The sequence below is a fragment of the Artemia franciscana genome, chromosome 18 (assembly GCF_032884065.1).
Source record: "Artemia franciscana chromosome 18, ASM3288406v1, whole genome shotgun sequence".
Taxonomy (NCBI): domain Eukaryota; kingdom Metazoa; phylum Arthropoda; class Branchiopoda; order Anostraca; family Artemiidae; genus Artemia; species Artemia franciscana.
The window spans coordinates 27938091-27956413 of NC_088880.1; the positions used below are offsets into that span (position 1 = coordinate 27938091).

General features: G+C 35.5%; 1 protein-coding gene across 2 annotated transcripts in view; it reads right to left on the minus strand.

Moving 5' to 3' along the window:
• LOC136038833 (protein unzipped-like) overlaps positions 1-18323 on the minus strand; it is a 141760-nt gene that overhangs the window by 110524 nt on the left and 12913 nt on the right. The window contains exon 1 of one of the 2 annotated variants that reach the window (XM_065722244.1): positions 5361-5467. The exons of the other annotated variant lie outside the window; for it this stretch is intronic. Within the exon in view, the coding sequence (XP_065578316.1) occupies positions 5361-5384 (24 nt within the window). The 5' untranslated portion in view covers positions 5385-5467. Of the gene's footprint in view, positions 1-5360; positions 5468-18323 lie in introns of those variants that run through there. 2 annotated transcript variants of the gene reach the window in all.

Genomic DNA, 18323 nt, shown 5'->3' on the forward strand with positions numbered 1-18323 from the left:
CGGATTGTGCGAAAAACTACTGCTTTATATTGTAATACGGTCAAGGAGGACCCTAAGGTTTCAAGCCCCTCTGCCGTCTCCTCAAAATAAGACAAATAAACAGAAAAGCTACACTCTCGCTCGTCTTGTGCTTTTTAAGGGGTTTAGAAACTGTTTTAAACTTCCCAAACCAAACATACTATGTGCTTCTTTCACTCATGATGTTTGCTCAAGTGTGAATAGTAACATCAAGGGACATCAACTTTCAGAAATCACGTACACTAAGTGGCACGTGCCAAGCGTGGCAAAAGTACACCAAGCAAGGCAGACCTGCACCAAGCGTTGAGGGGACTATGCCTCACGTAGTGGGATTATGCGGCACACGTGGCGCTCCGAAATATTTGCGAGGTGGCAGAAAGTGGGCGAACCCCTTGGAAAATGTTAGCATCTTTTCGTTTGTTGAGTTGCATTGTCTAATCTACAATGCTGAGCCCCCTTATCCCCCTCTAGACTTCGAAATTAATGAAAGGCATCTAAAATATACCCTGAAAAGGAGCCACCTAAAAAAAGGTAGGTAGGCGGGTATGGACTTTTTCAGTCTTTTAAACGAAGATACAAAAAAAAAGGCATTTTCAAAATCTAGAGGGGGGAATGTGGCATTTGTTCGTTTTCTTAACAAAAAGGACAAAAAATGGATCTTTCAGAGTTTCCTTGACCCCCTCCCCGAAATGTAGCCCTCGTAGCCTACATCTTTCAATAAATTCAATAAAGCTTCCAATCTTCACCTCAGTTTACATAACACTGTCACAGTTGTATGTCGCTATAGTGCTTACAATTTCCACCTCAGTTCGTGTTGAATGATTTCTGAGTTTGACGATCAGACAATGCGTGGTAATGAAATGTAAGTAAAAAGGCGAATCGGCTCAACAGTAACCGAAATTCTAAAAAAAAGGAATATTGATCCAATCAATACGTCAATAAAATCGGCTTTTTATACTGATTCCAAATATATAAAATGAACATTAAGTTTAATATTAGCCATCAAAAGCTACGATCCTGGGGAAATTTGCCTGATTTTCGAAAACGAGGAAACATCCCCAAAAGTAAAGCGATCTTAGTGAAAACCACACCATCAGATTTTGCGTGAAACTTCTACCGACAAAAATGTGGAATCTTGATTTTTTTTTTCCCCAGAAGAAAGATCACGGATGCGTGTTCATTAGTTATTGTTTTTCTGTTCGCTTTTTTACCCCAGGGAAGATCCTATCGAACCAATGGTCCTAGAAGATTAGAAATAGAGCTCTATTTAATTAACCAGAAAGACTGGAGTGCAACTAGCTCAACTCACATGTCCCTTTTTCCCCAATGATATCTGATAAAAACTTGACATAGCCATTCTGTTCAGCATAGTTGAAAGGTCTAGTAACTATGTCTCTGGAATGACATGACCCCCATAGCCCATGGGGAAAGGAATACATTATGCAATTTCCCCATTGTTTATGAATAATATTTGTTATAGGGAAATATGCGAACATTTTTCGTGGGAGCCCCCCTTTCTTTTTCCCCTTTTTTCTTTATTTTTGTTATTGAATTACAGATATGAGGCTAAATCTTTATACAAAATCAAAACAAATTCAAAAATTTTAGTTTTATTCTTGGTGACGGTAATTTGATGGTAATTTGGTAAATGGTATTTGAGGTTTAATTTTGGTGGTGTTTTATTTTCAGCATGTTTAGCATTTAAAGATTTGTTAAAGTCACTAATTACAAACAAGTTCCCATTACAAACAGATCCCATCCAATTTCTACCACAATATGTATTCGATACTATAAACAGCATTGTCTAATATTCAAGATGGTTTGTAATTACAATTCCAGTATAAGCGCCTTCAACAGAACACAGCAAGCATCCAAGAATTTAGAAAAAAGGCTTCTACTTCTAGCCATAGTTTCAGCCAAAAAATTTCTGAGCTTACTAATTAAACATCTGAGGCTAGTATTGGAGAGAAAAGTCCAAAATCAAAATGTAGTAAGTATATGTTTTACAAATGGTAATTAAGTTTCGCTATAGCCAGTGTTTAAGGGTCAACAAACTTGAGGCTACAATTCAAATACAAATGGTGCAATACCAATGGTGCACTCTACGCACCATTTTCAACAGATCCCATCCAATTTCTACCACAATATGTATTCGATACTATAAACAGCATTGTCTAATATTCAAGATGGTGCGGTGCCAGTTGTGACCGGTGTCACCGACACGGTGCCAGTGTCGTGACCGTTCTTTGTCGTAAAGATACTTAAACAGTTATGAAACCACTCACTCTTTCATTTGTAGCAAACCTTCATTTTTTCGGATAGTAGAAACGGACTATACTTGTACTGTTAATGTATTTAGGAATAAAATCGTTTTGATTTCTTTATTGAAATTAAAATTCAAATAGGAGCAACGTTACAAACGTTGTAACTACCTTACATCAGAGGAGGAGCAACTCCTGAATGCTATCCAGTTTTGAAAAAAAAATCTAAAGTGCCTACTTAAAAAAATAGGCACTATTTTTTTCCAGTCCTGGGAAAGAAATTAGCCTATTCAAAGAAATACGGTTCTAAAATTACTTTATGAACATAAAACGAAAGATCCAACACTTCTTAAGATAAAATCCACTACCATTGAATAGAAAGTATATGCGGCCAATCCGTCTATCACTCTGCCGGCAGTCACTGACAAAGCATAACTGTTATGATTAATCTATTCTTGCTGGCCATTCCACGAAAAATAATAAACATTCGAACCGCAAAAAACGGAAAGTTGATTGAAAATGTTCAATAGAGAAAATATTTCAACATTTCAGTATTCGTGAAGTCATGAAGAATATTAGAGTTTCATGACCTATCAACAGTAACGAGGGGAACAGAAGAACCTATGGTGGAAGGGGAAGGTTTCTCAGCTGTACTTCCGTGATCCCGGCGTGTTTAGTGCCTCTTCTTCAGCACAAGTGTCCACCCATCCCTTTCGCTAGGGGTATGGTGTAAAGGCATTGAAAATAATTCTTGAAGCATAATCTGGATTTAAGCTACAAAACCTGAAAAGTATCAGTTATTCCGGTTTACAGAAAGGAGATAATGATGTTTGTAGAAACTGTAGACGATTCCTTTAGTCACTCAGTATCACAGCTTAGATACCAATACAGTTATGAAAACTCGATTTATTTTTGGGACACAGTGCGCGGTAGCGATACTAGCGGCTGGAGACAGGAAACTGGCAGGTACCTAAGCTGTGCCTCCCATGCATTTCCACCACTTATGCAACAAAACGAAATTGCGTTTCCACCTATGGTGTTATGGCCGATCTACGCGCCGGAGCGCGGGCTTGAAGGAGGCGCCAGGTTCAGAGCTACGTACCAAAAGCTTCTCATGGGCAAGATAGGAGTTTTCATAACTGTATATTGATATCTAAGCGTGTTCAGGCTATGAAGTTCTCACCCGTGAATCTTTCCAACGATTAAAAATAGGAGACGAATTCAGTTGTAGATCAAGCAAGGAAAGCCCAGAACAGATATTTGCGATCCTCCTCATCCTTCCACAGCACAACAAATGCCATCTACCATTTTGCATTGCCTTTGTTAACTATACAGCTGCATTTAAATGTGTCAGTATCACAGCTTAGATACCAATAAAGCTATGAAAACTCGATTTATTGTTGGGACACAGTGCGCGGTAGCGATGCTAGCGGCTGGAGACAGGAAACTGGCAGTTTGAATCTAAAAGTCGGAACAATTCACAGCTTAGATACCAATAATAGGCGGGAATTGCGTTCCCGTCTATGGTGCTGTAGCACGGAGCTCTGTACCAAAAGCTTCTCATGGGCAAGAAAGGAGTTTTCATAACTGTATTGGAACTAAGCTGTGGTTAGTATCCAGGAACTTTGGAGAATAATGGATGAGACAGTGCGTCATAAGAGCTTACCGATACACTGCAAGCGTAAATAAGGACATTAGCACGGATGTCAAAGATACTTCCAAGTTGCCAGAGGAGTTTGAAGTAAAGCAATTGCGCCCCGTGTCTTCTGCATTATTCAATCACGCGATACATTGAATGGGTAATACTGCGCTAAAAAACTACAATGCAACCAACAACTGCTATCCTCTAAAAAACAAAAACGTATACAATCTTTTAATTTTCAAAATGTATGTATTCTATAGTAATAGTAAGTACTTTTCTACAGTATATACTCTATAGTAAAAGTAAGTAATTCAGCAAGTAAACATAGCAAGCAAGCACAAGACAAGATCTTTTATTGACCAAATTACATAATAAGTAATTTTCTAATCTGGACGACGGTAAGCAGGGTTCGATGTGTCGGCCATAAAACAGAGGTAAAGAGGTAAAAAAATGGCGAAATAAAAAAAAGAAGAAAAAAACATACAAGGTTGGAGATAACAGAGGAGGTCACCACAGCGCGAGAACGCCGTAACAAAATTCATACTAAAATCTATTATTCATCAATCCCAACATCCAGACAAAGAATTATTTTTGAAATATATTTTTTCAAAGAGATTCCCAGAAAACCTAGATTATCAAAAGAAGTTACTCTACTAGGAATTACCGTCAACGACTAACAATGTCCCTGGGGTCTTCATTCGCAGTATAGTCACTATGAGCAACTCCAACTATAAGTTTAGTTCCGTATAAACGGCAAATAGTGCAGCTAAAGGATAAATTTTTGTTTACATGGCAACTTTTTTTAGGAGGGGGTATTTACCAGTAAAAAAAACAATGCGTCACATATAATATCTTAAGCTAAAAGCGAGAGCCTATGCAGCAGCCATTTGAGCCGACGTTCGTTAGACAGAGGAGGCAAGCGCATTGACCTGTCTCGGCCCCCAGGGTCTGTGATATGGACTTTGGATAAGCAGGTGAATCACGATTTACAATATCCAAGTTTCCCAACTGTACTCCCGTGATCCTGGCGCATTTAGCTCATCAAGTTGCACAAAAACGTCCATCCCTTCCCCCTCGCTGGTATATTCGTATGAAGGGATCAGGATTACAATACCAAAGTAAGTAGTCACTTCAGCGAGTCAGATGAACTATCTTTGCTATGAAGTCGTCAGCTTAAATCCTTATCAAAGGCATTCTGACTCCCTACATAATAGCGAAACTACAATAAGCGAAAGTAGTATGCATTTAAGTACACTCGAATCACCGAGGAGTAAAAAAATATTAAGAACTTATTAAATAATAAACATAAGTTCGTTTATTAAGTTTTTAATACTAGAATTATCATCAGAGAGTTAATAGTTTGAAACCGCAACCTATTTTCTGCATGGATATTACAGCATTATATCAGTGAACGAGTCCAACATTAAAATGAATCTGACCTGGGAGATAAAATGGCAGTCCATCTGTGGTAAGGCCAACAAACCTTCATTGAGTCTTTAAACTTCGTGGCCTAACATCCTCAAAACGACTCGTCCTTGTTTAGGCACCTTAAAACTCTGGGAAATGAAAACTGTCAGGCCAGAAAACAGATTATTGGTCAAAAACTTGAGGAGGACCATGAATGAAAATGATTTTTCAAAATATATATTCAGAGATGAGACAAAGGCCAGTAACAGATCACGGTAGAACCTGAAGTCGAACGACCGATAATTTTAAGTGGGGAAGGAAATTTTCAAGAGTGAACTTTCCAGGGGAATATCTTACTTTCTCTTTGCCAACTCAATTTTGCATGTGGAGATGTTCCATAAGAAATTTTCAGCACGTTTTGATTTCCGGGAAAAAGTATTCATAGAAGAGGGGATCTCCGGAGTGATCAGAAAAACGATTAGAGCTAAGTATTTTTTCAAATGAAAGTATACTAAGGATAGTTTTTCAGGCCAAGTCGACCGCAAGAAATTTTACGGAGCGGGGTGGGGGGGGGCTAGGATCTTCAACAAGGATAAATTTGTTCCGAAGGAATTTTAAAGGAGGTGTGTTTATCATGGGAGGAACTTTCCACGGAGGAGTTTCCCGTGAGTGGAGGGAATTTTTCATGGAGGGTGATCCAGATTTACAAGCATTATTTAAAAAAGATCAGAAATAAAAAAACAAGTTTTTTTCAACTGAAAGTAAAGAGCAACATTAAAACTCAAAACGAACAGAAATTATACCGTATATAAAGGGGTTGCCCCCTCGTCCACCTTGCTCTTTACGCTAAAGTTTGACAATTTGGCCCAATTTTCGAAGAACAACTCATGAAACACGAAAGTGCACAATGTTTTAAAAAGGGCTAAAAACTTAAAAACTGTTCCGTCCGTTCCATATTTTGTCGATGGATTTTCTAATAGACTAAATTAATGAAATAATAAAACTAAGATACAGCTAAGTTATAACATGTATAAATATTGTGAATTATAACTATTATAAGTATTAATTATAACTATTATAGTATTAATGCAACTAAAATTATAAATACTAATACGACCAGCCGTTTCCCTAACCATGCAATGACCACAAAACTGTCGACCTCCTTCTGTCTTTAATCTTTAAGCTCATTTCCGAAGGAGTAACTAACAACTAATTAAAGAGCAAAATCACCCAACTACAACCCATCAGGAATCCATGAAGCTTGACAAAGTAACATCCATGTCACGGCGCAGTGAGCTGGAACAGAACTTTGGTCTTTGGTTAATTCCCAAGGGAAATTGCCATATTATATTACCAGTAACCTTATCCAAAGTTCTAGGCCACACCAGGTCGTATAGTAAATATCTAGTTTTCTGGGAAAGGAAACAAGCTTTGGTTAAGGATTTAGATATAAAAAACTGGCAAGTTGTCCCATAATACTACATAATTCTGTCTTTATATATTTTTGCACCCATAAGGAGTAGAAAAAAGGATGCAGCACTAGACTCTTTCATCCAAACCGGCAGTGCTGATCTCTCTTTCATGGCCTTTCAGGCACGGAGTGCAATAGGGGGTTGGGGCCAGCCATCCTGTGCTTCAACGTACCCTTACTGTTTACCTTCCCCATATTTCTCCTGATGCCCGTTTAGAGCTGGGTCGACTCTGGCTGAGCTTACAGTGTGCAACTTACCCCTGTTCCTCTGATATCGCAAGAAGTCATCTGATTCCGATATTCCCACATGTGACCACCCTTTCTCCAAGTAAAAGGTGGGTAAAACCACGATCGAAGGTAATATCAAAAGGTTCGATGGTGAAATGAAACGTAAATCGTGTATTTTTAGGGCTCACCTGCGTCTCCACCCAGATGTCTCAATATTTTCAGATTTTTCCATGATTCCCATTAATTTTCCGACAATTACGTGTTCTTTTCTGCACTCTCGCCTCATCTTCCCCTCTCCTCCCCCCAAAAAACAAAAAAAATATTCCTGCATCTCTTTCTACTGACAAAACTTTCGATTTTTTTTTCAAAAGAGTCTCAAAGTATATATACTTATAAACACGGAATTGGAATCGAGGAACTGATTCTATATCCCTCTACTCTTCCCTAGATAAATTTTTTTTGACAACTGAAATTTTTGACAAATTGCTATGTTTAAGACTCAGATATTTGAATCTAAAAATACATCTTCTGCAGCAAGATTATCCTAAAATATTCGGGCCAATGTGTAAGTCATGTGTCTACATAAACACATGGGAATGGGGATACAATGCAATCTTCCAAAGACTCGTCTAAGGGCCCACCTAAGAATTTTTGCGGAACATACACTAGTATGTACAAAAAAAAACACAGCTTAAAAAAACCATTTCTTTTTGCATATAAGAATCACTTTGGGAAATCCTACGACCCTCCCTCCTCCCTAGCATTTACACAAACCTATAGATATGGATACAGATTCCCAAGCAGGACTCCGGCTTTATCTTACCTGGTGTAAATCTGGGAGCATCAAGTGTGCCGCACAATTCTACCACGCATAATCCCCAAAACGCTTGGAACACTTCCAACACGCTTGGCACGCGTTACCTAGTGTACGTGGTTTCAGGAAGTTGTTACCCCCTCGCAGGTTCCTCTAATACAGATAGAAAGTTTCCTTTAATCAAACAGTTCGTGGTAACGAACTGTAGTAAGGAGCGACCCGGCTCAATAGTAACCAAAACTCTAAAAAATTGAAGTTTGATATCAATAGCTACATCAAAAGAATCGCATATTAATGCTGATTTTAAATATATAAGTTTCATCAAGTTTAGTCTTACCCATCAAAAGTTACGAGCCTGAGAAAATTTGCCTTATTTAGGAAAATAGGGGGAAACACCCCCTAAAAGTCTTAGGATCTTAACGAAAATCACACCATCAGATTCAGCGTATCAGAGAACCCTACTGTAGCAGTTTCAAGCTCCTATCTACAAAAATGTGGAATTTTGTATTTTTTGCCAGAAGACAAATCACGGGTGCGTGTTTATTTGTTTTTTTGTTTTTTTGTTTTTTTTTCTTTTCCCCAGGGGTCATCGCATCGACCAAGTGGTCCTAGAATGTCGCAAGAGGGCTCATTCTGACGGAAATGAAAAGTTCTAGTGCCCTTTTTAAGTGACCAAAGAAATTGGAGGGCATCTAGGCCCCCTCCCACGCTCATTTTTTTCCAAAAGTCAACGGATTAAAATTTTGAGATATCCATTTTGTTCAGCATAGTCGAAAACCATAATAACTATGTCTTTGGGGATGACTTACTCCCCCACAATCCCTGGGGGAGGGGCTGCAAGTTACAAACTTTGACCAGTGTTTAGATATAGTAATGGTTATTGGGAAGTGTACAGACGTTTTCAGGGGGATTTTATTTTGTTTGGGGGTGGGGCTGAGGAGAGGGGGCTATGTTGGAGGATCTTTCCTTGGAGGAATCTGTCATGGGGGAATAAAAATTCAATGAAAAGGGCGCAGGATTCTCTAGCATCACTGTAAGAAAACAATGAAAAATAAACATGAAAACGTTTTTTCAAATGAAAGGAAGAAGTAGTATTGAAACTTAAAACGAAAAGAGATTATTCCGCATATGACGGGTTCTAAGAATACTTTAGCATAAAGAGCGAGGTATTTAGGAGAAGATAAATACCTTGCTCTTTATGCTAAAGTATTTTTAGTAATTTCAACTATTTATTCTAACGCCTTTCTGATTCAGGGGTCATTCTTAAAGAATTGGGACAAAACTTACGATTTAGTGTAAAGAGCGAGGTATTAACGAGGGTACAAACCCCTTCGTATACATAATAAAAATATAAGGTTATGAAAGTTTGTTACGTAAGTTAATTCTTCAGTTACGTATATTTTTCACTAATAAAAACGGTCGTTAAAAATTAAAAGTTCTAGTCGCCTTTTTAAGTAACAAAAAAATTTGAGGGCAACTAGGCCTCCTTCTCCACCCCTTATTTCTCAAAATCGTCTGATCAAAACTAAGAGAAAGCCATTTAGCCAAAAAAAGAATTAATATATAAATTTCATTTTAATAATTTATGTGCGGAGAGCCAAAACCAAACATGCATTAGTTCAAAAACGTTCAGAAATTAAATAAAAAAAAACTAATTTTTTTAGCTGAAAGTAAGGAGCGACATTAAAACATAAAACGAACAGAAATTACTCAATGAAAAAATAAACATGGAAAAATTCTTTCAATTGAAAATAAGGAGTACCATTGAAACTTAAAACGAACAGAGGGGAGGGGACAACTCATTTCATATACGGAGTAAAATATAAAAAATATAAAATATAAAAATATAAATGTAAAAATATAAAATATAAAAAAAATATAAGGTTATGAAAGTTTGTTACGTAAGTTAATTCTTAAGTTACGTATATTTTTTACTAATAAAAACGTTCGTTAAAATTAAAAGTTCTAGTTGCCTTTTTAAGTAACCGAAAAATTGGAGGGCAACTAGGCCTCCTTCTCCACCCCTTATTTCTCAAAATCGTCTGATCAAAACTAAGAGAAAGGCATTTAGCCAAAAAAAGAATTAATATACAAATTTCATTTTAATAGTTTATGTGCGGAGAGCCAAAACCAAACATGCATTAATTCAAAAACGTTCAGAAATTAAAAAAAAAAAACTAATTTTTTTAGCTGAAAGTAAGGAGCGACATTAAAACTTAAAACGAACAGAAATTACTCCGTATATGAAATGAGTTGTCCCCTCCGCAATCCCTCGCTCTTTACGCTAAAGTTTGACTCTGCCACAATTCTAATTTTTAAAACAATTTAAAGCTTTAGCGTAAAGAGCGAGGGATTGCGGAGGGGACAACTCATTTCATATACGGAGTAATTTCTGTTCGTTTTAAGTTTTAATGTCGCTCCTTACTTTCAGCTAAAAAAATTAGTTTTTTTTTTTTAATACTACACATGGATCGGAGATTACTGCACGGGATAAGCTTGGCTTGACATGGGAAATAAAATACCTGTACAAGAGAACGCGTAGACTAAACCATAAATAGTCATGCTAAGTGCTTTATTGACGGTTTATACCTGGTATTAAATGTACCAAGGTCAGTGAAAATCAAATCTGGTTGTAAGAATTGGTTAAGAATAAACTTACATAACCATATTCATTATAATAAAATACAAAAAAATAAAGGTAGTTTTAACAATCCTGAACACACTTAAGAAGTGAAGTTAGGTTAACTATAATGAAATATACAAAATATGATGATCATATAATACTTTAGAAACAATATTATAGAAACTACTACAAAGAATTATGGAAAGCAGGTCGAGCAGAACGCATATATATTAAACACTTAACCCCTAACCACCTCTACACGTGAGATATTTAATTAAAATATAACTACATCTGAGTTTTCTCACTCAAAATAAGCAAGTCGTAACCGATTCCAGAGTTAAACCGGTTTTGTCAGAACTTAGGCAGCATAATTCTTGAATCTGTTCTGGATTGTTAACAAGTATCAAATGAAAATTTAACTTGTAATGAAAAAGACATCCATGTGTAGTTATGGCCTACAGCTTTTATTAGTAACTGGCAGCGAATTCAAAAATGAGCAAAAAATCAGCAAAAAATATGTAGCACCAGATAGCTAAAGAAGGTGCATATTTCCTTAGAGGGTGTAGTTGTCTTTAGCAATTAACAAGTTTAAGAGTCAGCACAAGAATTGACAGGTCCAGTTGTATTAAATAATTCATTGCCACCTTTTATTTTAGAATAACGAGGCATCTGGAAACTAAAACAAGCTTAAAATTAAACTATAACATTTAATTAAATTTAAAATTTAACCAAAATTAAATGAAAACATTTAGTCAAATTTCAAATTAAAATCAAAACAAAATTCTAGTTTCAAACAGTTCGTGGTAACGAACTGTAGTAAGGAGCGACCCGGCTCAATAGTAACCAAAACTCTAAAAAATTGTTTCATCAAGTTTAGTCTGACCCATCAAAAGTTACGAGCCTGAGAAAATTTGCCTTATTTAGGAAAATAGGGGGAAACACCGCCTAAAAGTCATAGGATCTTAACAAAAATGACATCATCAGATTCAGCGTATCAGAGAACCCTACTGTAGAAGTTTTAAGCTCCTATCTACAAAAATGTGGAATTTTGTATTTTTTGCCAGAAGACAAATCACGGGTGCGTGTTTATTTGTTTGTTTGTTGTTTTTTTTTTTCCCCCAGGGTTCATCGTATCGACCAAGTGGTCCTAGAATGTCGCAAGAGGGCTCATTCTAACGGAAATGAAAAGTTCTAGTGCCCTTTTTAAGTGACCAAAAAAATTGGAGGGCATCTAGGCCCCCTCCCACGCTCTTTTTTTTCCCAAAGTCAACGAATCAAAATTTTGAGATAGCCATTTTGTTCAGCATAGTCGAAAACCATAATAACTATGTCTTTGGGGATGACTTACTCCCCCACAATCACTGGGGGAGGGGCTGCAAGTTACAAACTTTGACCAGTGTTTACATATAGTAATGGTTATTGGGAAGCGTACAGACGTTTTCAGGGGGATTTTATTTTGTTTTGGGGTGGATCTGAGGGGAGGGGGCTATGTTGGAGGATCTTTCCTTGGAGGAGTATGTCATTGGGGAAGAAAAATTCAATGAAAAGGGAGCAGGATTCTCTAGCATTACTATAAGAAAACAATGAAAAATACACATGAAAAGGTTTTTTCAAATGAAAGGAAGAAGTAGCATTGAAACTTAAAACAAACAGAGACTATTACGCATATGAGGGGTTCTAAAAATACCTTAGCATAAAGAGCGAGGTATTTAGGAGGAGATAAATACCTTGCTCTTTATGCTAAAGTACTTTTAGTAATTTCAACTATTTATTCTACGGCCTTTCTGATTCAGGGGTCATTCTTAAAGAATTGGGACACAACTTACGATTTAGTGTAAAGAGCGAGGTATTAACGAGGGTACAAACCCCCTCGCATACATAATAAAAATATAAGGTTATGAAAGGTTGTTACGTAAGTTAATTCTTAAGTTACGTATATTTTTTACTAATAAAAACGTTCGTTAAAAATTAAAAGTTCTAGTTGCCTTTTTAAGTAACCGAAAATTGGAGGGCAACTAGGCCTCCTTCTCCGCCCCTTATTTCTCAAAATCGTCTGATCAAAACAAAGAGAAAGCCATATAGCCAAAAAAAAGAATTAATATACAAATTTCATTTTAATAATTTATGTGCGGAGAGCCAAAACCAAACATGCATTAATACAAAAACGTTCAGAAATTAAATAAAAAAAAACTAATTTTTTTAGCTGAAAGTAAGGAGCGACATTGAAACTTAAAACGAACAGAAATTACTCCGTATATGAAATGGGTTGTCCCTTCCGCAATCCCTCGCTCTTTACGCTAAAGTTTAACTCTTTGCCACAGTTCTACTTTTTAAAACAATTAAAAGCTTTAACGTAAAGAGCGAGGGATTGCGGAAGGGACAACCCATTTCATATACGGAGTAATTTCTGTTCGTTTTAAGTTTCAATGTCGCTCCTTACTCTCAGCTAAAAAAATTAGTTTTTTTTATTTAATATTAAGTAAACGTTGTGTTTGACTTAGTGTGTTGATTGTGATAGGAAAATCGGAAGAGTAGAGATTTGTATTTTTGTGTACATGGCGGTATTTTTTGGCTTTAAAATAAACTTTTTCTTATCATTGCTAAAATTTGATTATGTTGAAAAGGTTTAGAAATATAACCGAAAAAACGTGTTAGGTTTGCTTGAAAAATTTATGTCAAATTTAAGTATTTAGTTTTACGTATGTATTTTTTGCGGTTAAATTTGACAACATTAACAAAAAAGAGAAACTTCTGGTATTAATTGGACTAAAATTGGTGTAGGGGGGGGGGGTGTTTTATTTTATTTTCCTTGGTACTTTAATGGTGATAAATGAATAAACTCTAAGTTCTCAACTTAAACGGTAAGAATGGTTGTACTAAGCCATGTTACCAACAATAACATAGGTTGTTTATATGCTACTACTACTACAACTACTGCTTCAGACAACTCACTGCAGCGCCAACACATATGAAGCCAACAGAGCAGCACAACCTCCATCCAAATCTATTCGAAACCCTCCCAAGAAATCCCAATTTCCTTTAATTCCTTTATCTTCCCATCCTATTAGGGGACGACCTGATTTTTCATTAAGTCCTAGATGGAAGGCCGAAAAGCACGATCTTTGGCAATCTGTCACGCTTCATCCATAGAACGTACCCTAGCCATCTCAATCTTTCCTTTATTGTAGCCCTAGAAAGAGAGATTGAGGAAAATATTTTGTGCAGCTTACTGTTTGAACTGCAGTCGGTCAGACCGCATTCAAACAGTACCCAACAAATGCGTAGGCAATGCGGCACAAATGCGGCACCCAACAAAATTCGTAGGCAATTCCTCTCGATAAAATCAACAAAATGTTTCTCCGTCTTATAAAGTGCACATGTTTTAGAACCATACTTGACCAGTGTCATCACTCCTGCTTTCAACAGTCCTGCCTGGTCCGTAGACTTATTTTCTTGTTCTTCCAAATTTTTTTCAATTGTGAAATTGAAAAACCTCTTTATCTTCATTTATCCCCGGTCTTAGCAGCTTATTCTTCTTAACACTAATTAACAAACCTATTGTTGCATCCTGAAATCCCTAAACCTCCCAAAATTCATTCACTTTGCTAATATTTTCATCAAGAATGCTCAAATCATACGTATAATCTAAGTCTAGGAGAGTTTTACTTTCCTATTTGATTCCGTATTCTCGCATAGCCTTTGCCGTTCTCCTTACGACTAAGTCCATCAAAATGATCCATATAAATGGGGATAGAAGGCAACACATCGAAATCTCGAGGAAATTCCGTATCCCAATTTTTCGAGTCCAACAATGAGTCAGACACAGTCCCTCTCGAGAGTTTATCGATCTAAGAATAATTTCATTGAAATCAGAGACGCTTGTATCCTCAGAAGCTAAGAAATAGGATACTTCGGCTGAACATCCACATCGAAGTACCTCAAGTGTTTCTTCCTCAAACATTATTTTTGTGTACCAGTTTGTTCCCTCAGCGTAATTACTAAGTAAATATGGTTTTTGATTGAAAATGTTACATAACTTTTTCTTAGGTAAAAACATTCTATGGAATTTGATGAACCACAAAAGTTGGCGGTATTCTTACAAAGAAATTAAATGAAAAACAAGGTTTTTTCAACTGAAAGTAAGGAGCAACAACAAAACTTAAAACGAATGCCGTATATGAGGGGGCTGCCCCTTCCTCAATCATCACTCTTTACGTTAAAGTTTTTACTGTTAAAAAAAAAACTTTTTATTCCAAGTCAATGATTCTCGCGTTTCAGCTGTTGCTCTTAAAGAATTGGGACAAAAATTCAGACTTTAGTGTAAAGATTAAGGGCTTAGGAAGGGGCCCCTCATAACCGGAAATTCTGATAGTTTATAATTTTAATGTTGCTCCTCACTTTCAGTTGAAACAACTTTTTCAGTTTATATCGATTTTCCAATCATCCAAGGAAATGCCCTCCCCCTCCCTGGAAAATTGACACCGGAATCCGTGGAAAATTGAATCCTCCCTAAAATTACTCCCACTGAAAATTGTCCACAGAAGATTCCTCCCAAGGATAATCCTCCCCAGAAAATTGCTCCGGGAAAATTCTCCTTACTTTCAGTTTAAAAATACTTGTTTGCTTTTCTTTATTGAATTTATCTTGAATGGACTAGACAAAGTAACTTTCCAGGAACAAATCAGCCACCACGTGGCATTACTTATTCTGCAACTGGAAAGCTCAATATATAGCTTCCTGATACCCATAAGTCGACTGGCTGTCTCAAAATACTCGATTGATGGCAACTTGACCCTTTATAAGGCAAACTCGTTGTTTGGTACCACAAAATGGCAGAAAAAGCCCTTTTACCGTGGTATATCGATGGTGTTTTTACCACGAAATGGCAGAGAACTGTACTTTACCGTGGCGTATCGATGGCATTTTTACTGAGTGCCCAAAGACATGCGGGATGGGGGCGTCCCCCCGTATGTGACGACCCTGTATTTTTTCTTTTTTTTCTTTTTTTTGGATATATTTGGCTGAAAAGGTTTCCGCTTAATCATTTTATACAATCGAATGTTCATCGCTCATCGTTATATATTATACCGATAACAATGTATCATTGTTATTGGTACTTTTTGCTGATTTTCCACTCATGTCTTTTTTCTTCCAATTTGGCATCATCTACTGCCAAAAATTGCAACATATAAAGCTGTTTTCAATAAAAATTGAATTCCTTATTACGGCATTTACCAAGTGACAGTGATCGCAAATTCTGTCGGTCTGTCCCGGTTTTGCTACTTTGATACTGCCAGATAAGCTAGGACGATGAAATTTAGCAGGCATATCAGGGACCAAACCAGATTAAAATAAAAATAGGCCTTAATAATGTACACTGTACGCAAACAGTTACCCGGTTCAATAGTAACGAAACTCTAAGAAACAGAATTTCGATGACAATAGATACATCAAAGAATTGGCTTTTTCTACTGATTGTAAAAAAATAAAGTTGATTCTGAAGATTATGTTTAACATTACACATCAAAAGCTACTAGCCAGAGAAAACTTGCCTGATTTTTGAAAAAGGTTGGAAACTCCTTTTTCAAACAACTCCCACAAAACATCAAGCAATCTTAATGGCAATCTTTAGGCTGTTTGATCCCGTGTGTTTTCGGTTGTTTTTGCTGATTTTTCACCCACTTTCTCTTTTTCCCTTGCCCTTTTCCACTTTACCAATGTTATTGGTACTTTTTGCTGATTTTTCACTCATGTCTCTTTTTTCTAATTTGGCATCCGCTACTACCAACAACTGCATATATAGGTTGTTTTCAATAAAAATTGAATTCCTTAATTATTTCAGATGTGGCTGCGTAGACTTCCAAGTAAATAATTTATACAATCGAAGACACTTTCACTGGCCTTGGTACTTGACTTATGACAAATAAACATCAATGTCAAGAAAACAATTTTGAAACATGAAGTCTAGACATAAATGGAATTCGGACTTTAATGGATAGAAGTACATGTGCCTGCTTTTAAGTGTTTTTCAGAAAGCACAACTATTTTTACGACGAAAATTGATGCCCGACAATTACCAAAAAAGGTGTCAACTTTATTTTTATAGCGTTTTTAAGCTACCTTCGCAGTTATAAATTTCCCCTTTTTCTGAGAATGTTTCAGATCAAAGATAAAAAAAAGCATCCAATTACTGCTTGTGTGAGCGTGAGGTTTTGATTATTTCCGATGAACGTCGAAAATTTGTTAGACGCTATTCAGAACTTCGTCAAAAGTTCTAACAACAACAACAAAATATTTCGGTCCAGAAAAAACACGCATTTTATTTGTAAACTCTAGAGAGAAAAAAAAAAGTATAATCTGTAGTCTTATAGCCACTCCAGAAAACCATTGTTTTACCATATTTTCATGCATATATGAATATAAGCATATATATATATATATATATATATATATATATATATATATATATATATATATATATATATATATATATATATATATGTATATATATATATATATATATATATATATATATATATATATATATATATATATATATATATATATATATATATTATGAAAAGAGAAATCACCAATGCAACAGCACAAACACATAAAAAAAAAGACAGAAGGAGAAAAGGAAGATAGTTTTCCTAAATTAGTGATTAATATAGACCAGCACTTGAATGAGGCCTTAACCCTACTCATCCATACAATCACATAGGTCAAACAGCATAGCCAAACACAATCAACCATAAAGAATAATCCATGGACAGGCAGTCATGTCGTCAATAAGTATAAGTCGTCATTTACCAAACAATAGAAAAAATAATAAAGACAAATAATTCAGAGGCAACAACCCAACACAAGGGCTCATATATATATATATATATATATATATATATATATATATATATATATATATATATATATATATATATATATATATATATATATATATATATATATATATATATATATATATATATATATATATATATATATATATATATATATATATATATATATATATATATATATATATATATATATATATATATATATATATATATATATATATATATATATATATATATATATATATATATATATATATATATATATATATATATATATATATATATATATATATATATATATATATATATATATATATATATATATATATATATATATATATATATATATATATATATATATATATATATATATATATATATATATATATATATATATATATATATAGGATGGTGTAACAACCAAACATAACCAAAAGCGGTGGACATGGTCTTTTCGTCGGCCATAGATTAAAATCAGAACAGCGTGGGGGGGGGATGATTCAGTCAATTTTCCCTTGAAATTTCGACATTTTGTGGCCTTTCCTATGATTTAATGTTTTCTGTATAATAGCACTACCTAAGTAAAGAGCGATGTGGGCACAATGCATAATTTACTTTTTGGCTTTTTAGAGAAGGACACTTCGTATCGAAGGAGTTGTCGTAGAAACTTAAAAAAGGCTCATTCGACTGGAAATTGAAAGACCTAGTGCCCTTTTTAATAGTCAAAAGTGATTGAAGGGCAACTAACCCCCTTCCAAGCCCACCATTTCCCCATATACACCCAATCAAAATTTTGAGATAGCAATTGTGTTCAACATAATTGAAAGGTTTGAAAATTGCTTTTTAAGGATGACAACCCCCTCCCCACAGTCCTTAGGGCAAAGGTAGTGAGTTATGCCCTGGGGGCTATATAAGGTAGCATATACATAGGAAGGGTGATCGAATAAACTTCGGAGGGGGCTCATTGGATTGGTTATCAGAAGTTCTAGTGTCCTCTTT